Consider the following 25,260-nt stretch of genomic DNA (forward strand, 5'->3'; position numbering starts at 1 on the left):
CCCCTCGGGCCCGAGCCGCACCTCCGCCTCCCTCCCCCGCGGCCGGCCCCGTCCCCTTTGCCCTCCTGCAGCGCCCGGCCGGACTTTGCTCGCCCCTCGCTCCTGGCGGCGCGGGGCCGTCCGCCGTGTTCCGCTCGAGGACGCGGCTTTCCCGCCCGCGCTGAGGCACCCCGTGGCGCCGGGGCGGACGGGCACCATGGCGGCGGGCCGGCTGTGCGGCTCCTCGACCGGGCTGTGGGTGAGTGCGAGTCCCGCCGGCGGCCCGGGGCAGCGCCGGCTCGAGCTGAAGCGCGGACTCGTTTCGCTCAAAGCGACAACGGCGATCCGACTCGACCGCCCAGCCTTCTCTGCCAGAATTGCTGCCGGCCGAGCTTTCCCCACGGGCTGCTCAAGCTTTGGCATCGGACTGATCGTTCCCGGTCAGAGAAGTTGTTAAAGACAGCTGGGGAAATGCAGTTGTGATGCAGTTTATGCTCCAGGATACTTCTCCTTATCTCTATTGCACCGGGTTTCTCTACTGACCATTCCCAAGCGCTAATAGTCTTTTTGATTCCAAAATTGTTATTTCTCATTCTACATTCCACTTATATTTCCTCTTTCTCTCTCTTTCCTCCTTAGTTCTGACAGATGATTCGTTTTCTCTGGCGCTTTTCAAACCCTTTTTTCCTCTTTCCATTTCCATTCCCTGCAGAATGCTGCTGCGTTGTCTCCAGCAGCTCTCTTGCCAAATGCTCTTCACGTTTGAAACTCCACATCAAGTTTCTTTAACATCATCTCAGTTGAACTATGAGCAATTTGCATTGGCTGGTGAAATTCTGCATACATTAGCATTACTGTTTCACTTCTCTGTTGGTTCTGTGACAGGACTGGAACCAGACGTGGTTCACCAACAGCCCAAGATTTACCTGGTGCTTCGAGAACACAGTCCTTGCTTGGATCCCCTGTGCCTACCTGTGGATCTGTTTTCCTTTCTACTACTTGTACCTTCGACGCAAAAACAAAGGCTATATCAGGATGTCCTACATCTTCAAAATCAAAATGGTAAAAGTGGAGGATGGGATTTGATCCTAACACTATTGCGATTTTGATGCACAGTTTAATTTTTATAAATCATTAACTCTTTTCTGATGATCCTTCTCTGTGCTTGTATTGACATTTATTCACTCAGGTAAAAGTCACATCAGTACAAATCAAGTAAATCTTCAGGAATAACTATTGCAAGATCTTTTCCCCTGTAGCTCCATGTAGTTTCCTGCTACTTTCCATAATGCTCTGTCTCAAACCTGCTCTGTTACTTCTTCAGTCTTCTAGCCCAGCCTTCTTGGAGCAGCCAGTTCAGTATGCTGGCCCAGCATCTTTTTACTTCATTCCAATATGTTTTTGCTGTCTCTGCCCCAGGTCCTTGGATTCCTCTTGGTAATACTGTGTTTTTCTAATGTCTTCTTTGTACTGTGGGAAATAAGCCAAGGAATCCCTCGGACTCCAGCATTCTTCATCAGCCCGGCAGTGTTGGGGATCACAATGGTAATTCTTCTTTTGTCCTGTGTGTGGCCCAGCTTAGCCTTCTGGGGGCACTTCTGGTATTTCCCATGTTTTTGAGTGTCTCTGAGCACAAAGATAGCTGATGGGGAATATAACACCAGAGCTTTGCTCTTTGAGTTTCTGCTCTATGAAGCAGTAGGGGACAAGAGTTCAGGCAGCTACATTATATAGCTCTGTGAGATGCGTATACCTCACAAGAGCCAAAGCAGCAATATTTAGAAGGAGGTTTTATAACAGGACAAGATCCAGTTTCCCATAACCACTGTATGTTAGTTAGTATGGTTGGATCTTAATGAGTGAAATGGGATTTCTTTTTGACTAAATGCCTCCCCTTCAGTTACGGCACCTTCACAGCCTAGAGCCTTCCAGCCTGTTGGCCCAGTTGTGGTTTTATTACTTCTTTCAGTAGTGACATTCTGCAGCGCAAACTGCTCGTAATACATTCAGTTTTAGCCTTACAATAGTTCAGCTCTAAGTACTTTGAAATGTTTGGGCAAGAAACTGATTTTGCTTTATTGTGTCCATTAACTTGATAGTAATGTTTGGCATTTCACTACCAGCTATTTACCTGGAGGTATTTCTGCTTCCTCACAGATCCTTGCCATGTTCCTTACCCAAGCAGAAAGAATGATGGGCATCCAGTCTTCAGGCATCATGTTGATTTACTGGCTGCTCACATTCTTGTCTGCACTTGTGATGTTTAGTTCCAAAATCCAACATGGCCTGGAAAGAGTAAGTGAAATCATGTATCTTTAACTTGAAAGGGTATGAAGGCTCTGAACAATATGGTTCTTTTTGCCTCATTGATAGTGAGGAGAAGAACTGAATTCCTTTCTTAATGTCTGTGCTAAGAAAAATGATTAATGAGTCTGATCTCTACTCATGTTATCCCTTGCAATACAGAGAGAGCATGGTTTTCTGAGTGTTCATCAGATTTCACATATGAAAAAAAAAAGCAAATTAATGTAAACACCAAATGTAGCCTTATGCTTAGGCTCCAGGCCTCTTCCACAATTAACAATTCACCAATTCTTGCTCTGAAAAAAATATTCAGACTTCTACCTTGTTGGGTGTTTTTGTCTTTCTTGGTCACAAAATTAATTAGTGAGCCCTTTATGGAGCCCCATACATCCTACTTAATAAAACCTAACAGCTGTTTCATTCTGTCAGTGACTTATCCCACTATGTGAGCACAATCTATGTGAGCACAATGTCAAAGCACTTCAAGTTCTCTGAACAATTATGCAGTGTAGACGTTAAGTATGTTGTGAAGTGTCATGATAAAGCATTACTGTAAATGATAAATGAATCCATTATTCAGTAGTTACTGGTGTTCCAGTTCTAGGAATTACCTATTTCAATAGTTACACAACTGTAATTTAAATAAATGTAAGTACAAAAAATAAAACCAAGCATCAAACAAAAACTCAGCCTATGGCTTGCAGAGTGTGAAGAAGCCATCTTTCCCCATTGATTTCATTCTCAGCAGTATTCTGTTTCTTAGGGGTTCTTGGAAGACTTTTTCCACCATGTTGCCACTTACCTTTATGCTAGCCTGGTGCTTGGTGAACTTGTGTTATTCTGCTTAGTGGATCACCCTCCTTTCTTCACTAAAGCTGTCAACAGTTCTGTAAGTATAATGTAGCTTTTCATAATGCTTTGCTTCGTTGCTCAAGCAAGTTTAAACTCCTGGGGATACACAGGAACATGATTATCTGAGAGGTGCAAAATACATCATTCTGTATAAAGGCCAATGGTATTAAAAGGTAACCAGCAGAACTGGGGATAACAACTCCCATCTTTTGTGTGTTTTGAAAAACTAGTGACCTATCCACACTCTTGCTTCTTTTCATTGAAATCAGCATATAGGGCTTATTTTGCTTCTGCCTGGTCTTTAGTAAACCAGTACATTCCTCAATCTGTGGTACATGTATGGCAGAACTAAGTGCTTCAGAAAGTGAATATCGTTGGATATGAAGGATGGTATTCTGAGACATTATTTGAAGTCTAATTCTCCAAAGCCCCATAGATCCCTCACAATACATTGCCAGAGGCAAGGAGTGGGCGCTGGGTAGCCTGTTGTTTGTTTTTCTTGGAAAAGTGCAGGAGGGATATCATATGACACGTTCCCTTTTCTCCACATAAATGTCATCCATGTTTTTCTTCCCATCAGAATCAATGTCCAGAAGCCAGCAGCTCTTTTCTGTCCAAAATCACATACTGGTGGTTCTCTGGGTAAGAAAACACAGAAGAGACAAGGGTTTGCTATAACATCAGGGAAAAAAAAAAAAAAGAAAAAAACAAACCCAGCATAAGAGAGGGTGTAGATGAGAAGGAATTGAAGCATCTCTGCTCTGCTCCCAGGTTAACTTATGTAGTGAGGTTTTAAAGTCCTTCTCTGGGGACTTGAGGTATTCTCTCAAGATCTAATTGTAAAATGTAGCTTATTTTTCACAAAATAGTTTAAAACACAAATTTGTGATTCCAGATAATTCCTCACTCCTAGCTACCTGCCCAGGACCTTTTCATCTTCAAATAGACATCAGCAGTCTCAAGAGATTGCTGTACACCAGCCATAGCCCTGCCTGCCAGACCTTCTTGTAACAAATGCTGGGCAGAGAGAAAATACTGAAAGATGATTTTGCCTCAGCCTTCTGCTTAGCAGTCAGAAGTAAAATGATTACATACCTTGGACCTTATGTCAGCAATGGTAATGCCTCCTCTGTTTCACTTAGCCACAGATTAAGTTAAAATGAATTTTGTCCCCCTCTGCCCGAGACCCAGCTGTCACTATCAACTAAACTTAGAATTAGGGCTTACTTGCAAATAATAATTATACTGACAGAAGATAGCATAGGGGTTTGAAGCAAAACAGCTGTTCCTAAATATTCATATGTATTCAGGGAAAGGATATTCCTAAGTAGTACTTACAGAATTCACTGTGTAGCACTGAATTAAGGCCCATCTGTTTTGAAAATATTACATGCGCAACAAATACTTCTGTGCTTACTTATTGGCTGTCTGTGTTTGCCAGGCTTGTCTGGAAAGGCTGTCGGCAGTCTTTGGGGGTGGATGACCTGTGGTCAGTGAGGAAAGAGGACTCCTCTGAAGAAACTGTTGCCTGGGCTGAGAGGGAGTGGAAGAAGTATAACAACAGAACGAAGCAGTGAGTACTTAATCTAGAGTGTGTCATGGATGCAGCTGGCAGTTTCTCTCTCCTTTAGATGCTACAAACAAATATGCCTGCAGGGACTGGTATGCCATCTCTGAACAGACTTGAAGCTCCTCCATTCCCCACAGAGGGACAGACATCAAAATCATAGCATCGTTTTAGTTGAAAGGGACCTTTAAAGGTCATTTATTCCAATTCCCCTGGAACAAAATGGGACATCTCCAGTTAGATCAGGTTGCACAGAGCCCAGTCCAGCCTGAACTTGAACATCTCCAGATACGAAACATTCACCACGGTATCCAGACAGCTTCAGTACATATTCAGGCTCTCAGTGTGAGCTTTGCTGGTGCTTCCAACACAGATGGAAGCATCCTGTCCATCTAGACAAAGGAAGATTTGAAAGATTCAATCCTACTGAATTATCTGGCTATTAAACAAGAAGAAAAATATAGTTACTCAGATTTTATGTTGACTGTCTGTTAGCAAAATGTGGGAGTCTCCTCTGTTCAGTGGGTAAACAGTGAGAGTATTTTTGTGCAACACCTAAGTGATGAAATATGCTGAACAACAACTCTTAATTCCTAGAAGCTTGGTTCTGATGAGAGGGATCATTTTTTGACCTGCATTTATACTGGACAGGGCACAAGATCCAGCCTGAGCTATTTCATGATTTTTTGAAAACACAAGATGCAATTTTTTCAGTTACAGTTAGCTTTTCCACTGTTTCTTTCTTTAGAAAAATGGAGTCTGCTACTTTTAAAAAGAGTCAGAATGAAACTGACATTGGAGAAGCTGAAGAGACAGAGGTTCTGCTGCAGTCAGAGCACAGTCAGAGTGGGCCATTGCTGCAAGCATTTTGGAGCATGTTTGGAATCTATTTCCTGCTCAGCACCCTCTGCTTAGTTATATGTGATGTCTTCTTGTTCTCCATTCCAAAGATACTGAGGTATGTGCCTATTTGGAATTTATTTCCCAAAGAAACACCACATGTATCATAAGACTGCTGCATGCATGAGCTCACCCAGAGAAATATATGTCAGCACTCACAGAAGTAGATAAACAGACTTTTAGCTTCTGCAATCTCCGATTGCTGTTGAAAGGAGCAGGATTACCATTCATTCTAAGCCCACAGTCACCTCTGTCACTTTCTACAGCTGTGTACGTTTCTTTACCGCTATGTGGAAAGGACCAGTTGCCCTAAGCTTTGTGGCAACTTTGCAAGAACCAGAGTAAGCATTCTTTGGTGGTTCTGTGTACTGCATGCATTGCACAGGCTGTCAGCAATTTGCAGTAGACTCCTGGCTCTATGTTCCTTTACTAATCATAAAGCATACAGCTGAGCATCCTGCACATCTTCAGTAGCATCTTTTGTTAGTGGATCTTACACTTTGTGTATTATGTTGGTACAACACAAACCTGCACTGCAATTTGTTTTCAAAGGCAAAAACACTTCTCAGTCATTAGAAGCAGCTGTGGAAATGTGGAAATCAGTGACTTCCTCAGATTCTCACTTCTTATTTGCATATTTCTGACAAATTCACAGAATTCAGGTGCCATCTTTCACATTAAAAATCACATCTCAGAAGATGCTGAGATAGATCAGAGATTACTTCAAAGCCAAGAGTGTCAAATGTCAAAAACGAGATGCTGCAGACACAGGAAACCTAGCAGTTTTCCCATCTCTTCTACTATTTTACTGACAAAGGTCAGCTAGAGAATACAGAAAAATCGCTGGAATTTCATTTCCGACACTGCATCAGTTCTACACAGATTAACCAATATTGTGCTCCTGTCTTGCAGCCTTTTCCTTGAGTTCATTGAAGATCAAGAGGCCCCTAGCTGGCATGGTTATTTCTATGCCTTCATTCTGGTTCTTTTAGCTTGCCTCCAGACTCTATTTGAACAACGATATATGTACATGTGTCTCGTTCTGGGTCTGAGATTGAAAACTGCAGTAACAGGGCTTGTATACAGGAAGGTGAGTCTGTGAGCTTCCTTTTCAACTTCATTTTTTTTCTAGCCTAACATTAGTTATTGTGACGTTGTTACATTGTTCTCAACAATATGAGGGAATATGCTATTAGAGATCTACTTCTAGCTTGTAATTCTGTGCTATATTCATCTCTGAATAATGTGTGAGGTACTTTACTGTTTGTCTTTCAGATCTTACCTCTGAAGAGAAAGACAAGAAAAGGAAAGATAGTTGGGAAAGGGAGTAAATTTTTCATTCTCAAGTGAAGTCACATATTTCAGGCGTCAGCACATTTTCACTACCTACGATTTGATCTTTTTTTTTTTTCTCCATAAGGAAAAGAAAGTTCTTGATTTTTGGATCAAAGCTGTTGTGTTGATTTATACTTCCTTCTCTACTCTGTTTAGATCCTAATCATGTCAAATGCATCAAGGAAAGCAGTAACAGTAGGTGAAATTGTTAATCTGGTATCCGTTGATGTCCAAAAGCTAATGGATCTCGTTATCTATTTTAATGGAACCTGGCTTGCTCCTATTCGGATTATCATCTGCTTTGTCTTCTTGTGGCAGGTAAAATATGATGACAGTACATAGCAATCAATTTCCATTCTGGGTATCAAAGGAAAAAGGACTTTTCAAAATTCATCTTAGAGTTTTGCTGGTCTGAACAACCTGAAATTGCCATGGTTTTTTTAGCTGTGTAGCATGGAAAATTCACTTCTATTGTCAGAAGTTATTTTTATTAGTATAGAGTCTTTTCCTGATCCTTGACTATCTTCTTACCTGTATATTCAGTATTCAGTCTCTTTTAGGGAAAAAAGTGTGATTATAATTGTTCTGAGCTGACTGATAAACTTCTACCTGCAATTTTCCTTTGCCTGCTCTCGTTCCAGTCAAAATGTAGTGGCCTACTGCAGGCTCTAGGTCCAGTCGCAGCCCTTCTGCACAGTAACAGAACGTAAAGAAAAATGGTTGTAGTAACAACTTGATTTGCTTCATCCTGAAGGTTTGTTACCATAAGATCAGCAAAAGAAACAGAAGCAAAGTTATATGATATTCAAAAGGAGTATTGGATATACTGAATTGCATAGATATCAAGGAGTTCTGCAAGGAGAGTGCAAAACCCAAATGAGAATCAACGATGCTAATCTGAAAGATCCCTTTTTCCCCTAATGCAATGTATGGCATTTTCTCAGTAGAATAAGGTTGTATTTCTTTGCCTGTTCTTGACAGCATGCAAAGTGGAAGTATGAGCACAGCAGAGACAATTTCTAAGAGCTTTCCAGAGGCCTTTGAGACCTTCCTCCACTAGGCAGGATGGACTAGTGCCAGGTGCCTGCGGTGTGCCATGACCCTGGAAAGTAAATTGGTAGCTGTGGTATGAACAGTTTAAAGTCCATCAGCCCTTTCTATTGCTGTTGCCAAGCTGAATGTACTCGCGTGTACTGAGTTACATGAGAGTTTTCAGTGGCAACTTGCAGATTGCTTTAAGTTTTTCTAACTTTTAAAGATTAACACTTTGTTTGCTAGTTTATAAACCATTTGTGTAAGGAATACATTTGTCTGCTTGTATATCAGCACTCACATTTCTAGCAAATGCTGTTTGCAGAGATGTGACTAAACCACAAGAAACAAACTCCCTGTTTTGGTGTGGAAGTTCAGAACTCAAGAGCTCTCCAAGAGTATGTGGCACTGTACTTGATGGCTGCCATTTCATCTCACTAATTGATGTAAATTCAGGCAAACTTGGTTATTTATGTTGCAAGAATAGCTTGTTTTCTAAAGTCTGTTTTTGTTTGGTGTCACTTCCATATGCCAGCCACAAGATGTCCTCCTTGATAAATCCAAGAGCAGGTGGGAAGCAAATGACTTGAACCACCAAGCCTGCTTCTGGATCTCTCTCAGCACTAATCTAGTTCCTAAAAGGAAAGCAAATAAATTCAGCAGAGTACGATGACAGGAGTTACCCTGCTTGGAGAATGAGCAACCCACAGTGTTTACACAGCTCAACTCCCAAGAAAGGCAAAGGCTGGACTAGAGAAAAACCTTAGACTTCAGGGATGCTAATCATAGGTTTCAAAGAAGGAATGTGAGCAAGAGGGAGCAGAAGACTGTCATGTATAGTAAAACCAAAAGTTCCTCCACTTTCCTTCTTTCTCCTGGCAGCTCCTTGGGCCATCAGCCTTGGCTTCAGTTGCTGTATTCCTTTTTCTTTTGCCTCTGAATTTTATGATCACCAAGAAGAGGAGTCATTTCCAGGTACATTTTGCTTCATAAAAATGAAGTTTTTTACTAACATGAATTATGCTAGGATAAGTTAAAGGCTGCCATGCTCTCCTGGGGAAGGATTACATGTAACCCAACACTACAGAAAAAAAAATTGAAGGCTGATGGTTATAATAGGCAAGTTGCTAAGTTCTGTATTGGTGTGTATCACTATCATTTGGCTTTAAGTGATGGGTTAATATATATTATTCACGATGACTACGACTCTCTGAACCTAGGAGAATTCAAAGCCTACAAAGTTACTTGAGGTTTACAGTAAGCTCATCTGCCTTCTTTTACTTTGTGTTTGCTGAACTTTTCTGGTTTTGTATTTATTGCCAGTAAAAACAACGCTCTAAAAAAGAAAAGCAAAATGTCCCCAATCTCAAAGATTTACAAGCAAAGAGCATACACAGCTGAACTGCAGGGAAATTTATTCAGAGCTCATAGGCAGGATTAAAGTGGTTTTTCAGAATAATTGCTCAGTTATATATTCAACCTATTAAATGACAAACTCAAACATTTATTACAGGAGGCCCAGATGAAGCATAAAGACAAGAGGGCCAAACTTACCAATGCCATTCTTAGTGACATTAAAGTAATCAAGCTCTATGGTTGGGAAAAAACCTTCATGGAAAAAGTGCATGCTATCCGGGAGCAAGAACTTCAGGCTCTAAAAAGATCTCAGATTCTCTTTTCAGCATCTCTAGCTTCTTTCCATTCATCAACTTTCCTGGTGAGTGGTTCATCCTCCTACACAAAACATGCACTGTTACTTCCACTTCTCTTCGTGGTACTGTCTGGACAGATTCTTCCTGTTGGACAGCTAAAGATAGTATCTGTGTGGAGCAGCTGGTGGTCTCACAGGAGGAGCTGAGCCCCAGTGAATCAGCCACACATACTTTTACTGTCCTAACAGTTCTGTTAACACTTTACCTTGTCTCATGATGTGCTCCAAGCAGATGAAGTCTGCTTTGTAAAAACCACCAGGAGACCTCCAGCTACACAGAGTTCAGAACACAGCCAGTAACAGCACAAGCCACTTTTGCTGTACTGTTGCAGGTCAGCCATATATGCTTTTAATGGAAGATGGCCACATTTTCATCTTACTGCAATTGCAGCACCAAACCTTCCTTAAAGCAGACCAAACATCAAATGATCAGACTTGGTTTATCACCAACATGCAAGACCACACCTGTGATATTTGCAGAACAGCAGTGTAATGTATGTGAATGATAACCTAGATTTAACCAAGTGAATTCCAGAGTATTTAGAAAGGGATCTGCCAACTATGAATCATTCTCTTTTCCTTGTCTGAAGCAAATGGTTTGGTTTTGCTTTGCTCTCTTCCAGATTGCATTTGTCATGTTTGCTGTCTATACCCTGGTGGATAACACACACGTCCTGGATGCTCAGAAGGCCTTTGTATCTTTAACACTGATCAACATTCTCAACACCGCGCACTCATTCCTGCCATTCTCCATAAATGCTGCTGTCCAGGTTAATTGCAGGCTATGTTTCTTTTTCTTTGGCCACGATTGTTTTTTTACGTATCACCATTAAAAGGTAAAGATGGGAATGTCTTAATGGCTTTGAGACTCAGGTCAGCTATTTAATTGCTATTTTGAAACAGTGAAGTGCAAGGACTTGCAGCTAGAAGTATTTTTTAAGTACTGTTTTTCAGGAAGACTCCATATGACAAAATATTCCCCAGGAGTAGTTCTTAAATCTTTCAGGGCCTTATAAGCATCATGTTGTGCAAGGCAGGATTCTAATGTTTTTTCCATTGGGCAATATCTGTGCTTCACTGCCCCTGGAAGCATTGTTAGTCTTACATCACAAGCAGCAGTAGACATGAGATGGGCTTCTAGTTCTGCTATTAATCACAAGAGACCAGAGCAGTGGGGCAAAAATCTCCATGGCAGACCAGGGAAACCTTGCTAGGCCAAGCCAGAGATAAAAGCAAGTCATTTTTCAGTGAGAATTGGGAAATTGCTCTTCTCTTTTGCACCACAAGAAGGCTGTTATGAGTCTTCATACTCAGGAGCAATTGCTAAAAAAACTGCAAGATGAATTTGGAGGAAAAAGCACCAATATTCAAAGATGTGAACAAAAGCAAAAAAACACATGAAAGAACAACCCTTTTTGATGAGCTAAATGAAAGTAAAGGCAATTAACTTAGGGAAGAGTTGCATTTGTCCACCTATGCCTACAGCATCTGCAGCGCAGCACCCAGTCAACAGTCTTCAGTGGGTTTTCAGTTTAAGTCTTTTAGTTGTAGTTCCCTTTCTATTCTAAATCTTAGTGTGTGTGTGCTTCTTCATTTCAGGCCAAAATTTCTTTAAAACGCTTAGCAGCTTTTCTGAATCTGGAAGAACTGAATCCTGAAAGCTCAAACAGAAACACTTCTGACTGTGGTGAGCTTTTGTGTTAGTATTGTTGTCTTACAAGAGGAATAGTTCATTGTTCAGCTTCTAATATGATGTCTGCCATAGTCGAGAGAGAAAATTATTTGCCCCTCACCATCATTTTGTTTCTGAGGCCTAGTAATTTCTAACAATGAAATTTAGTCTGGTAATCAGCCCCTTCTTTTGATACTTAAGGTTGATTTTATGTAAGTACATAGTAAAACATAAGGATGTTTTCTGTAGTTACTTTTGAATTTACAAATATTGTATTTCTCCTCCTATTTTAGTACAGGCAAGTATCATTGTAAGAAATGGAACTTTCTGCTGGAGCAAAGACACTTCTCCCTGTCTTAGAAGGTACAGTCTTAAGCTTAGTCTGCTCAGTTCCGTAGCTCAGAGTGGGAGCTGAAAGAATGTTCAGAGCCCAGAGTGAAAGTAGTGTAGAATACGTAGAGGTTCTGCTTCATATTTCACATTGAATCCCAACAATTAAGTTAGATAAAATGGATTCTTTCTTCTATTCCTGTTCTAATAGGAGTACAGAAACGGGAAGGTTTCGGTATCTAGATATTGCCTCAATACATAGAGACTGTACTTACCCAATTATTCATTGAAATGTGGAATTAGATTAAGTAAAAGAAGTGGAATTGGTGCTTATTTCAAAAGGTGCTGCAGTTTTAGAGAAGAAATACTATCCAGTACTTTGGGCTAGTCTGTATGCAGAGTGAGATTCTGTGTCTTCAATCTTGGTTTGAAATCTAAACGCAGATATGGACAGAGACTTTCTGGCTGAACATGCCTCTGAAGGGATGAATCCTGTGCTACTGAAAAATGTTAGCATAACTCAAAGAGTAACCTTGTGAAATTATATGAAATTAGAAGCATGCATTTTTTTACTGTTGCACCACAACAGCAATAATTTTGCTCGTTTTCTTTTAGAAAGTGAATTTAAAAGGTGTTCAGAGTGATTGGGGGGGGGGGGGTCTCTTCTCTCTATAGGATAGATCTTACTGTACCACAAGGCTCCTTGCTTGCTGTAGTTGGCCAAGTGGGTGCTGGAAAGTCCTCCTTGCTGTCAGCGTTACTTGGTGACCTGGAAAAGATGGATGGCTGTGTGACTATGAAGGTAAATTTTTCCTTGAGCATTTGCTTTTAATTAGGCTATATTCAAGAACAGTGAGGCATAAACTAAGGCATCACATACGTGATGAAAACTCACTGCTGAATGTTAACAAAGGCTATAGCATAGCAGCCTACATTTAATCACTGAGGAGCGCTTAAGACCCCTCTAATGAGCCTGACTCTTAGGACTAGCAACAGGACTTTGGAGATCCAGTTCCATTTCCCACGCTGACAGTGAGCTCTAGTGGCACTGTGGTTAGTCATGTCACTTACACTTGTTTCTTCCTCTGTAACAGAGCAGGGTGAGGACCCCTTTATTTTGCAAAGCACTCTGAGGCCTCTCAATAGTGATGGTCATTGCGTATTTCCATAAAGCTAACTGGGAAGTTGTTTCTTCAAAGACAGATTCACACAGTGCCAAGTTGTACTTACAAAAAAGAGATTGATAACATTCTATTTCTGTTTTTGTAGGGCACAGCAGCTTATGTCCCCCAGCAAGCTTGGATACAGAATGTTTCAGTGGAAGATAATATTCTCTTTGGGAAGGAGATGGATGAAACGTGGTTTAACAAAGTGGTTGATGCTTGTGCACTGCAACCTGATTTGGAGAGCTTCCCTGCAGGGCAGAAGAGTGAAATAGGCGAGAAGGTACTGGGCCAGTTGTATGGAAAAGTTACTAAAACATGAGTAAATTCAACTTTGGATGTCCTGCTTAAACACTAATGAAGGAATTAAATTTGCAAGGGCAAGTACTCAGGAATTTCTGAAAAGTTGGGCTATAATTTAAAGGGGTCTCAAGCCCACCTCTTAATAGTTAACTAGAGATATGAGAGATGCATCAGACGTAGTAAACAAATCCAGGTCATTTATGGGTCCTCTTTTGCAGGAGAGTGGAGTTTCTCAAGAGAAGACGCCCCTGCTTCAGCATCTCAGGAGCCCAATTTGGTGGGAGGGAGGAAGAGGAAAGAAAGAGACCATCATTTAATAATAAGCAACTCATAAAACCTCATAAAGGAGTCACGAGTAGACAATTATGCCAAAGCACACTAATAAACAGTATCAATGCATTTTTACAGGGAATAAATATATCTGGAGGACAGAAACAAAGAATAAGCCTCGCTCGTGCTGTGTACCAAAGGTCTTCCATTTACCTACTAGATGACCCCCTCTCTGCCGTTGATGCCCACGTTGGACAGCACATTTTTGAACATGTTCTTGGACCCAATGGTTTACTGAAGGACAAGGTTTGTTATAAATCCTGAACAGTAAAGACATCACAATGTTTCCAGTCATAAAGACCTCACAAACGTTTCCAGTCATGTGAGTTACTTTATCAAAGGTTCCCTTTTATTTATTTATTTATGTTAGTAGCAAAACTAGTTAGTGGTATGGGTAACCAATATGCTGCATAGATTGCAGAGAAGTCTTGCAGTGAATTTTAGCTAGGAGGAGGAAGACTGAAAGGTTAGGTTCTTCAGAAAGGCTGCCTTTATCTTTACTCAAACCACATGCCTAGTTCCAGCCTTACTTCCACAGCAAAGCTGTTGTTCTAAGGTCTTCTGTCAGTATTAGATTTTTCCTGCTCTGGGATTTATTTCTAGTACAGTTTGGAAAAAGTGTCTATTCTATTCACTTTATCATAATCCCTCATCCAATCATTTGTGATGGCAGCACCTTTCTAGTTCTCATCACCCAACTGTTCATTACTTAAATTCCAGTCTTAAGATCCATCTTAAACCTCCTCTCTTCTTTGCATTTGGTTGCATTGGTATACCTTAGTATTTCTCTGCTGTCAGACAATACAGATGATAAATGTGGATACATAAGAAGGGATGACAGGGCATCTCTGTTTTTTTTTTCTCCATCTTATAATTTGACACTGTAGTTTTGTTCAGTCTGAAAAAGTTTTCAGACAAATCCTTTTCTGGCATACTGGCATCAATGACAGTGAACGTGACAGACTCTCCTGTTACCATCATACTCCTTAGGAGCTTCAGCCTGAGTAGAATCAACAACACTGGACTGGTCAGTGAACCCTTCAGAGGGTCCTCCTACACGGTGCTGATCTGAAAAGTTAGGCATCAGTTCCGATCTTTGCTTTTTTATGCCATGCATGACACAGAGCAAGCTGGTTCACCTCTCCACTCGTGATTTTCCGCTTAGTTGTTTGTTTTTTTTTTTCCCCATGATTTTCTCCTTAGTTTTCCACTTACAAAGCCATGCTGCAAAGGTAAACTTTGACAAAGAGACACTCAGAAGTGACAGGAACAAAAAGCAAAAATATTCTCACATAAGTGAAAGTTACAGCTCTGAGGATGTCTTCTTAGAAGACAGTTAATTGCAACAACTCACGTAAACAGGGGAACACCAGAACAATTGTAACTGTTCCCTCTTTATTCAGACTCGTGTTCTTGTGACTCACATGATCAGCATTTTGCACCAAGTGGACAACATTGTTGTGTTGGTGGATGGAATGATCGCAGAAATTGGTTCCTACCAAGAACTTTCACAGAGAAATGGGGCTTTTGCAGAGTTTCTTCAGTCACACAATACTGCAGAAGAGAAGGCATGCTCTGGTTTTCCAGGTAATGCAAGTTAATTGGAATTGTTTTTCCCAGACATACCATTCTTGTTTCCTTAATGTTATACTTAATGAACTGGGAGTCTTGCTGCTAGGAAGATGGAAAAGAGAACAGAACTGGAAAAGCCAGTCTTAAGTTTTGTTCTGTGAAGGACATTCTGAGCAGGAATTCCATCACAGTAAGCTGTCGCTTTTAGTGGGAAAAATGCCAGTCAAATGAGCTGAGTCATCACCTCAAAACTGGTTTTTGAATTTCTTTCTTAGCAAAGAACAATCACGCACTTAACATAATTACCCACTTTACACGCAATTCTTCAAGCCTCACTTTGATATTTCTATCCTTATGAACAATTCTCTGTAATCTTTTCTTTTACCAGTTTCTCAAAGACTGTAACAGGATAAAGTAGTATTAAAAAGCACTTAAATAGTGCGTTTATTTTATAGCTACAGGGGACATGGGAGATACCATCACCTCTAGAAACAATCTGTCAGAGGACAAGCTCTTTAGGTAAGCTTAAAGCTGTCTCAAATACCAAAGAACTTGCTCTGGAAGTCCACACAAACATACAAGAGTTTCTTAACGAGTATGAAAATGGTTTGGGATTGGTCTTCACTAATAACAGCAAACTGGCAAAACTAAAGAACAAATAAGGAACAACTTCTGAATATGGCTGTTTACAAACATTTTTTCCATATTTCACTTGAAGCTAGAATCTGTCCTGGAGCTCACACTAGGCATGGAGATCCTCTGCGCTCTCTTCCCAGTAGGGCTGTAAGGTCTGGCTTGTTTCACACCAGCTACAGCCAGTGAACACTCAAGCTTCTGCCTGTTAATAGCTACATTTAACAGAGCTCAGTGCTTGTGATACATATGGACAATTTCTGAGGTCACTCTGGAGGACCCCAAAAACAACAGCCTTTGAAAAAAGAATGACTACAAAGGAGATGAATAAGGATGAGTAAACTTCTCCAGCTTTCACATCCCATTTGACTCTGGGAAAAGTGCACTGCCACTGTAAGAAATATTAAAAATGCACTCTAGGGAGGAAGAGCAGTTCAACTTTATTCTCTACAAATAAACACATATGGTAGTAAAATTTCCTGGATATAAATGCCTTCCAAAAGGCTCACTGCCTTAGCAAAAAATTGAAAGGATTTTTGTTTTCTTTATAAAGTGACAATTCAGTCAAATCTCCTGCTATGGGAAGGAAGACCATTCCTGTAAGTCAAGACTGTACTACTGCTGAAGTCACTGAAGGAAGATTAACCAGGGGAGAGAAAACTCAGCAAGGCAGGGTAAGCACAGCACTTTTCCTCTATGGGTGAAGGGAAGTATTGCAGCTTTGTCACTGACCCACTCATGGCAGGTGGGCCAGTTCTCTTCCAAAGTTCAGATCCAGGAATGTCATCTGAGCTGTATAAATCTGCCCTATAATTGAGACAAAGTCATTTCAGCATTATTTTATATAACACCTTCTGTGCAAACTGTATCTCCCCACTTACCCCAATCTAAGTACCTTTTTAAAAATAAAAGTAGTAACACGTACATTGCAGAAAACACATGGGAACGAGAGAAGAAAAAGTAATTTATGATCCCTGAGGATCCTGACGATGATCCTGATTTGAAAATTGACCTGAAGGGAGGATATAACAGACGCAGTCAGGGTGAATTGGTGTAAAGGATAGATTACAAGGGACTTCTGAGCTTGTGTCTGCCTGCAGACTCTTGAGGCTGGTGAGAAGGGGTGTTCTCATCTTGCCTGTGAGGGACGTTTCAAAATGCCAAGGCAAAGAGGGTACTGTATAAGAAAAGCAGCAGATGTGGGACTCCAGCTAGGAGGACTCAGTCACGGATAGGATGTGTACTCAGGACAGACTGTAGTTGTAAAATGTGAGAAAAAGAATAACTGAAACCACACACTGCTACTGTTAGAGATGAGGAAGATGTCAGACATCTGAAAAAGGAGCTGCACTGAGCACAGTGTTAAGCAGATTGGGATCTCCTCACCTCTGCCACTCAGCAGTTAGTCCTGTGGGCAGTCAGTAGGGTACATACCAGCTCTCACTGAAACCTACAACAAACATAAATCTCTGCCCAGCATAAGGAAAGTCTCATCTTCATTCCAGCAGTAACACCAGCATAACACAATTCATCAGTTGCCTACAATTACTGGTTAACACCACAGATTTAAGTATGACTTCATTATTCATCCTCCTGGAAAATAAAATAATTTTTTGCTATGGTTCAAAACATATAATTGAGTAGATATGCCCTAATAATTATTCCTTGCCTCAGAGCTGTTTTTCCTCTTTAACAAGCTTAAGCCTTCCAACTTTTTCTTTTTTTTTTTTTTTTCCCCTCCTTATTGGTTCACTCTAGGTTAAAGCTTCAGTTTATGCAGCCTACCTGAGGGCTGTAGGCTCACCACTGTGTGCCTCCATCATTTTGTTGTTCACATGTCAGCAAGGTCTATCATTTTTTCGTGGTTATTGGCTCAGCATGTGGACAGAAGACCCTGTACACAATGGTACACAGCAGTACACAGAGCTAAGAGTTGGAGTCTTTGGTGCACTAGGAGTCATTCAAGGTTCGTTTAACTTCTTACCCAGTTGTTTCCATCTCCATTTCCCATATTCAAGATGTTTTTCTCACAATACAAACAAGTGCATACCCACAAGCTTTTCATCTCCTGGGTTCTTGGCACCAGCCCAAAAAGTTTGGCATGGGACCTACAACTATGATACACAAAGAGGACTTTTAAGGGATCTAAACAATATTTCCAGTGTTACTACTGAAAATCCCACCTCGTAGTATGCTAAATGTGTTCTGTGTCTTTTAGCAGACCACGATAAAGTGTCTTCACCTCCTAATGGAAATGTACGACCTGGACCCTAAGCAAAAAAAAAAAAAAAAAAGACAAAAATCAGCTACATTTTTCAATCAAATACCCTTGTATCTAACATCAGATCCTGAGGTTTGGCTTAATTATTACCAGATAGCCAGTTCCTTTCACTAATATAGCATTCACACTAAATGAAAGTCATGATGTCACAAAAGGGATCTCAAAGGTAACTTTGTTCAGATCCAGTAATAATAATTATTTTTTAAATTACAGCTGTTGTCAGATTTGTGTCCACAGCAGCAATCTTTCTAGGCGGCGTGTTAGCTTCACACAAGCTGTTTGTGCAGTTGCTGAGGAATGTTGCTAGATCCCCAGCAGTCTTCTTTGAAGAGACACCCATTGGAAACTTGCTGAACCGCTTCTCCAAAGAGATGGATGCCATTGATTCTATCATCCCTGACAAGCTGAAGTCCTTTCTGGGATTCTTGTTCAACTTGCTTGAGATCTACCTTGTGATTATAGTGGCTACACCAAAGGCAGCTATGGCCATAGTGCCCTTGACTGCTTTTTACGCTGTATTCCAGGTAGGAGCTCATAGTATACATAAAGAAGAAAATAGCATAGCCACATCTCTGTGGAGAGCCTGCTCCCACTTCTTAGGGGCAGAGACATGCAGAAACTAGTTTCATAATCTCCAATTGCATCTGAACAAGAATAACACCAGCTCTTCCCACATCACCTCAACTTTCCAAAGCACGAGATCTCTGGAATGAAGACTTCTAAGTTTCTGTTGTCCAAATCAAATCTGCCCTGGGGCTACATTCCTCATCTCCATTAGTGTACATGAAATGATATTAAGACCAAAGGCATTTTTCCTTTCCTTCAGCATTCCTGTGCGGCTTTTAATTCAGCCATGTACACCAAGCAGTTCCCGTATCGAGCTCAATGCTCTGCCAGGTAAGACTAAATAGAAGGAAGGGATGTAAAAGTGCAAGTATGCCTCCATTCTCAGTCAGGCAAAGGGCTGGTCTACAGTAGAAAGCAAGAATAAGTTTAGAGGCTCTGTGAGTTACAGCGCCTTTGCCTTCCTGCATTACCCAACTGTGGGGTTATTCTTAATGACAACAGGACATAACACAGGCAGAAACACCACCTCACCTTTTAAGGGCATCTCCTGCCTGCCCATTAGGTTTTATAACAGTAGGATAGTATGTACTCTTGCACTTGCTGAGTCCTTTCCAAATTTTCTATAGATCATCTCAACAGAGATGTTAACCATCTAGTCACTTCTCTTTCCATTTCCCTTTGTACCAGCATTTCTATGTCATCACCTCCTGCCAGCTGAGACGCATGGAGGCTGCCAGCAGATCACCAATCTACTCCCATATTTCAGAAACCTTCCAGGGGAGCAGCGTGATCCGTGCTTACAAGGACCAGGAGAGGTTTATTTTGAAAAGCAACTGCCTAGTGGATGAGAATCTGAGAATATGCTTCCCTGGAGCTGTTGCTGACAGGTACAAATCTTCAGAGTAGAAGCAATTACAGTTTACTGCCACGGCCCTTGTGAGTGGAGAGGGCTGCTCTTGGGGCAGGGGTGGAGGCACACAGAAGATGAGACATTGATGCAGTGATCTGAGGGTAAGACAGTCTCTTATATTTATCACTCATAATGCACCCCTCTCTGGCGATGTATTCCTCATACAACCAGCGTGCTCCCTCTGTTGTATGACTGGGGACACGTGCTCACACGTGGCTGGAGGTACCATTCAACGTCCTAAACGCAAGAAGCTAAAGTAATTACTGGCCTATCTAGGTACATACATGACAGTGCATAGGACATGTAGTATATGCAGAATCCATCAATCACCTGTCATGAGCAGGTGAGAAGTAGCAGAGTAAGAAAGGTTAGATCAATTAATAGAATAAATTGTGCTAGCTGTTCATCCAGCTGCCCTTGGATAAAATCCTAACAGAGACCACAGGCCAACCATTTTGGAGAGATTGGAGTCACTCATGAGCTACAGGGCAGATGATAACAGCAACCACAGCATGGTAAGGTCTTTGTTGTACACTGCGAAATAATTGTGGAGCTGCTGGGGATACAAACAAGATACTGTGGGGTAAAAAGTAGCAGGGCACCCAACAACAGCTCTGTAATCTTCTCTTGCAGGTGGCTTGCAACAAACCTAGAGTTCCTAGGCAATGGCATTGTATTGTTTGCAGCACTATTTGCAGCAACTGGCAGAACACATCTTAGTCCAGGAACTGCAGGCTTCTCCATTTCATATGCTCTTCAGGTGATAGTAATACCATGCTTACGTGGCACCAAAAATCAAATTTTAATTTCTGCCATTTCTCTCTCTAAAAAGTCTTTCTGTAATTTTCTAAATGCCTTCTCAAACCTTGCTGTCATTGCTGACCCAGACCAACCGGAGCACACAGCCCTTGTGATACAAGGGACCATAAAACATATGCAGCAGCTGTCTTTTTCCCCCTGCATCTGACCTCACACTTAAGGCACAGTATGCTCCAAGCACCTGAAGCATGTTCTTATTTGCTTGTAGACTAACTACAGAACAACCTATGGAATCACACATACCTTTAAAAGGTAGTGTAGTCACACTACCTTTTAAATAGCCAAACAGTAGCATTTCAGAAGGAGCTGGTGAAGCTCTTTAACAAAGCCTTCTACCCACAGAGACTTGTCAAAGTTTATTTTTTAGCCTCTGAAGGGATAATTTCTCACATAATTAGCTGATGAGGATGTCTTTGTACCTACTAAACAACATAACGGGTACCTGTGAGCACACATCAAAGTTCTTTCATCTGCCTTAGTGTTTCTGCTCCTTTCTGCTAGATAACTGGTGTTCTGAACTGGATGGTGCGCTCTTGGACAGAAATTGAAAACAACATTGTTTCTGTGGAGAGAGTGAGCGAATACTCCAGGACTCCTAAGGAGGTAGCCAGCCAGTTGTTATCTTATGCTAGCCAGGTCAACATCACTGCCAATCAAATTAGCAATTGTACTGTTCCCCATTTTTGCTCTTCTGAAAGATGCTGTATTCCCTTTAAGACACTGCAGCCTTTTTAATCCAACTGACGTGGTCGTTTTATAACCTCAGATCATTGTATTTCCTTACAACACTTAAGCATTAGATTTGTCATTAAAATAGCTTCAGCTGTTAACAGTCCTGGAATGAATGAGCCATGTTTTCTGCCCATATCTGGAGTATGTATTTACTGTGCAAGTTCAGATGCAATTCTGATAACTGATGGCTACTAGATAGCCTTTTAGTCACTAAGAATCTCCAGTGCAATTGTTTTTGCTCTATAATCATTATTTCTCCATATGCTGACCTGATATCAGACAAAATGAGACTTCTTTCATAGCCTTGTATAGAGACACAAACCTTCTCATTGAAACACTTAAATATCAGAATTCTGATATGCAAATGTTTATCCCCATTTTCAGTTGAGGTGACTGGGATCTCTGCACGAAGTAAAAGGCCACATTTGCAATATGAAAGTTAAAGACCTTTTTCTCTTCTGGAAACAGTAAATTGATCAGGAAGAATACAGCATACACATCTTCATAAGATTCCTATTTCAGTAAGGCTAATTCACTTTGTTATTTGAATCAGCTTTATACACTGCTCATGTTTTTCATCTGTCTAGGCACCCTGGACTCTAAATGACAAACTTCAAGGTCAAGTTTGGCTTACTGAAGGAAGAATTGAATTTAGAAACTATAGTTTTCGATACAGGCCAAATTTGGAGTTAGCTCTGAAGCACATCAACCTAACTATCAATGGAAAAGAGAAGGTAAGTAAGAGCTTCCAGAAGAGCTGAAGTGTGAACAGTGCTTTGCAGTGATTAGATCTGGACAGATGCAGCCCCTGCTCTGCATCAGTAACTTGTAAGCATGAGAACTGGCGAGGTATGAGCCTTTCCTGTCAATCACACTGTATATCCCTTCTAGTAAAAAGGAGTGTTTCTGGGATTGCTCCATGCACTGTACATTTCTTGAGTGAAATTTCATTTCACAGAGGATTAGCAGAGTTACAGCAAAGAAACTTCACTTTCAAAGAAATTTCTACATCAAGGCCCTGTTCTACGTGGTAAGCCTTCTAGTTGATAGTTTCCATTAGAGGCCTTTAAGATTGGCTTTCATACAAAACACTCAGAAATCTGAAATGATTTAAGAAAGTCTTAACAGCCCTACAAAACTGATCTGTACAAGAGCATCCATTTCAAAAGCCATACACCAGCCAAGAACAAATAACAACAGACAGGTCTTTCCAACTGTGAAAAATGATAAACACTGAAGATTTATACTGCCCTTCACAGATTGGCATAACTGGAAGAACAGGAGCTGGAAAGTCTACTCTTGCTGCAGGATTGCTGCGACTAGTGGAAGCTGCAGAAGGAGCAATTCTAATTGATGGACAAGACATTGCCCAGCTAGGTCTCCACGACCTTAGAATGAAGATAACTGTCATCCCCCAGGTATTATACTAATTTACAGAGTTTTTCAGCAGAGCTATAAATCTTAACACATAGAAGGAGTTTAGAAAGAGTCTGTGAGAAGGAAAACCTTCTGAAATTTCTGTTGGAAAGAACCTCTAGACCATTCCAGTCTCCCATCCCACATAAAATCAGCCACAGACTTATACTCAGCTCAGAAAACTGATAATATCATTCATTTCAGCAGTTGTCTGTCTCTGTGTTCAGGATCCAGTTTTGTTTTCTGGCACTCTAAGAATGAATCTTGACCCATTAAACCAATACACTGATGCAGACATCTGGACAGCTCTGGAACTGACTCAGCTCAAGAACTTTGTTGCAGATTTGCCAGAGCAGTTGGAATATGAGTGCACTGACCAAGGGGAAAACCTAAGGTACCTTATCTTCAGAAAGACAGTGGTGGGGCTGTACCAGCCTGTGGGCTAGGAGGACATGCAACTAGCAGGACAAGGAGTCTAATTTATAATAAGTAAATAAATAAGGGGGGGATGGGGCAATACCCATACAGCAAATTATTGCATGACTGGCATAACTGATAGCATTAAATAACTGAGAGTGGAGAACCTCTGAATCACTGCAACCTGTGTTTGTGCAGTGCTTTATGTGCTGAAATACCTGCAGGTCATCTGAGTGCCACAGTAATACCCAGCTTTCGTTTTCTTAGCTTCATGTTTCATGCTGTTACCTGCAGTGCCACCAGCCTTAATCACCCTCTCATTATTGATTTCAAATTAATCATGTCCTCTGACCCCAGGAAAAAATGACTGCTGCTTTTAATTTACCATCTCTCTTCTTACTTGCAGCACTGGTCAGAAGCAGCTGGTTTGCCTGGCCAGAGCACTTCTTCAGAAAGCCAAAGTCCTCATTCTAGATGAGGCCACAGCAGCAATAGATATAGAAACTGATCTTCAGATTCAGTCTGCTCTGAGAACTCAATTCAAAGAGAGCACAGTGTTAACAATAGCTCACCGGATAAACACCATCATGGACTGTGACAGGTAATGTTTTCAGCTGCTTTCCTAAGGAGGAAGGAAAATTCAGGCAGCCTGTATGAACTAGACAATATTCGAGAGAACAATTCCATTTCTGTCCTTTCCTTGCTTAACCCTCAAAGCTTTGCTATAGATCTTAGGAGCTATCTTACATCAACAAGTCAACAGTAGGTTAACTAAAAGATTGTTTATGCCTATACGATGCATTTCAAGCCCTATCATACCCTTTTTTTCCCACATAGTGCTACAGTTTATTTCAGAAACAAGTACCTATAGCTCAGTTTCTTGCAGTTGCTGGTATCCTCCCAACTTCATACTTCCGTTTTATTGTTCACAGGATTTTAGTCTTGGAAGATGGTCAGATAGCTGAATTTGATACTCCGAAACAATTAATAGCTCAGAAGGGACTATTCTACAAGCTAATGGAAGAATCGGGTCTTGCTTGACTGACTGATGGAGTACACCATCATGCCTCCACTATCATAAGTTACTGATCTGCTAATTGAGTTATCATCTTGGTTTTATTCTAAAATGCCTGACATTCAACTACATCTTGTTTGAGCTACAACTGCAGTGAGTAGATGAAAAGGGAAGACCTGAGATACACGTTATTTCCTTAGGAAACTGAGCCATTCTGTTTTTATTATGTTTCCAGATACCAAAACCTCACTCTTACCTTGAAAATAAGTGTCAGAATCTTCAAATTAAACACCTTACTGCTTTTATGGTATGAAAACTAACCAAAGAACCACAGCATTTCCCAATTATGCTATAAATTGAGCCTGAATACACTGACATACTTAAGGACTACACAGGTTATTTTTAAAAGCCAAGATTTCCTAGAGAGTAAGATTTGAATTGATAGCAAGCAAACTATGTTTACATTTTATCCAAAGCTCCAGGCAGAACAAATTGAGCCTTTTGCCAAAGTCTTAAGAACTGATCACCTAAGCACTGTTCTTACACAAATGTGGTAGACTCCCCAGCAGCAACTGGATGAAGTCATCCAAAGTGCAAAAACTCAGGGGAATAGGGAAGAGAAAGTAGGAGGCCACTAAGCATGACAGCACACAGCTGCCTCTGTGCTGCCTGTTGTCACAGCCAGTGATCAGATCCATTCCATCTCCCTCATCTGCTTTGCATGGGATCTGACTGAATCATGCTGTGTGGAAGGCTGACAACTCGCCTGAAGGAAAGCCAACTTAAAGAAAGTAGTAACTGAGCTGTTAGGGGGCAGCAGAACATCATTCACCGTATTTGAAGTCCCAGTCACAGCACAGTGCATCCAAACTCGGACACCAGTATTTCCAAATTGAATTTCGTCATGATGAATTTCTGTGGCAGTGTCCTGCAGTGTGACAGTCTGGCAGACGGGCAAAGGTTCATGTTTTACGTGGTTCATTCTTGGCTTTCTCCTGGAGTGCAAGCTTACCTCCTGTGCGTACCACCCTGGCACCACATCTCTCAGGTATTACTTCAACAAACCAAAATGGCTGCCTGAAGCAAAGCCTTCCTGGGCTTCCCACAGCACCGAGCTGCTGTCAGAGCTGCCCCCAAGTCTTTCTTCAGGGACTGCAACAGGACAACATGGTGAGAAAATCACACTGTGAAATGCTGCTGTTTACTATCACCTTCATGAACGCATTTCATTTGCCAGAAAGCTGCAATAAAGACAGAAGCAGGTATTAAAATGGCTCAGGTCACAAGTAAGGATGGAGAGTGAGAAAAGTCAAATGCCTGCTGCCTTACTGCTATTAAAATACTAGCAAAAAAAAAAAAAAAAAGTTGTTCATTTGTTTTTTCCTACTTTCTCCAAACCAATATTTGTGGTTAAATAGAG

General features: G+C 41.1%; 1 protein-coding gene across 3 annotated transcripts; it reads left to right on the plus strand.

The window, feature by feature from the left end:
- Positions 1 to 117: 117 nt before the first annotated feature.
- On the plus strand, positions 118 to 25,204 carry ABCC6 (ATP binding cassette subfamily C member 6). Of its 3 annotated transcripts, none has more exons than XM_052680108.1 (31): positions 118 to 238; positions 865 to 1,041; positions 1,399 to 1,524; positions 2,137 to 2,274; positions 3,047 to 3,172; positions 3,716 to 3,777; positions 4,577 to 4,708; positions 5,451 to 5,660; positions 6,515 to 6,692; positions 7,094 to 7,255; positions 8,852 to 8,944; positions 9,483 to 9,686; positions 10,304 to 10,450; positions 11,280 to 11,379; positions 11,646 to 11,715; positions 12,358 to 12,484; positions 12,952 to 13,128; positions 13,557 to 13,724; positions 14,882 to 15,065; positions 15,506 to 15,569; positions 16,237 to 16,357; positions 17,442 to 17,649; positions 18,178 to 18,488; positions 19,219 to 19,418; positions 20,075 to 20,201; positions 20,762 to 20,863; positions 21,580 to 21,726; positions 22,252 to 22,410; positions 22,636 to 22,802; positions 23,232 to 23,426; positions 23,758 to 25,204. In XM_052680108.1, the coding sequence occupies exons 1-31, from the start codon at positions 197 to 199 to the stop codon at positions 23,864 to 23,866; spliced, it is 4,533 nt and encodes a 1,510-aa protein (XP_052536068.1). In that variant the 5' UTR covers positions 118 to 196; the 3' UTR covers positions 23,867 to 25,204. The 3 variants fall into 3 exon arrangements, with proteins under 3 accessions (XP_052536068.1, XP_052536069.1, XP_052536070.1); XM_052680109.1 differs by having other exon boundaries at positions 11,280 to 11,367; XM_052680110.1 differs by lacking the exon at positions 20,762 to 20,863.
- Positions 25,205 to 25,260: the final 56 nt, after the last annotated feature.

Source organism: Tympanuchus pallidicinctus, unplaced genomic scaffold (genome assembly GCF_026119805.1).
Source record: "Tympanuchus pallidicinctus isolate F22 unplaced genomic scaffold, pur_lepc_1.0 scaffold18, whole genome shotgun sequence".
NCBI classification, from domain to species: Eukaryota; Metazoa; Chordata; class Aves; order Galliformes; family Phasianidae; genus Tympanuchus; species Tympanuchus pallidicinctus.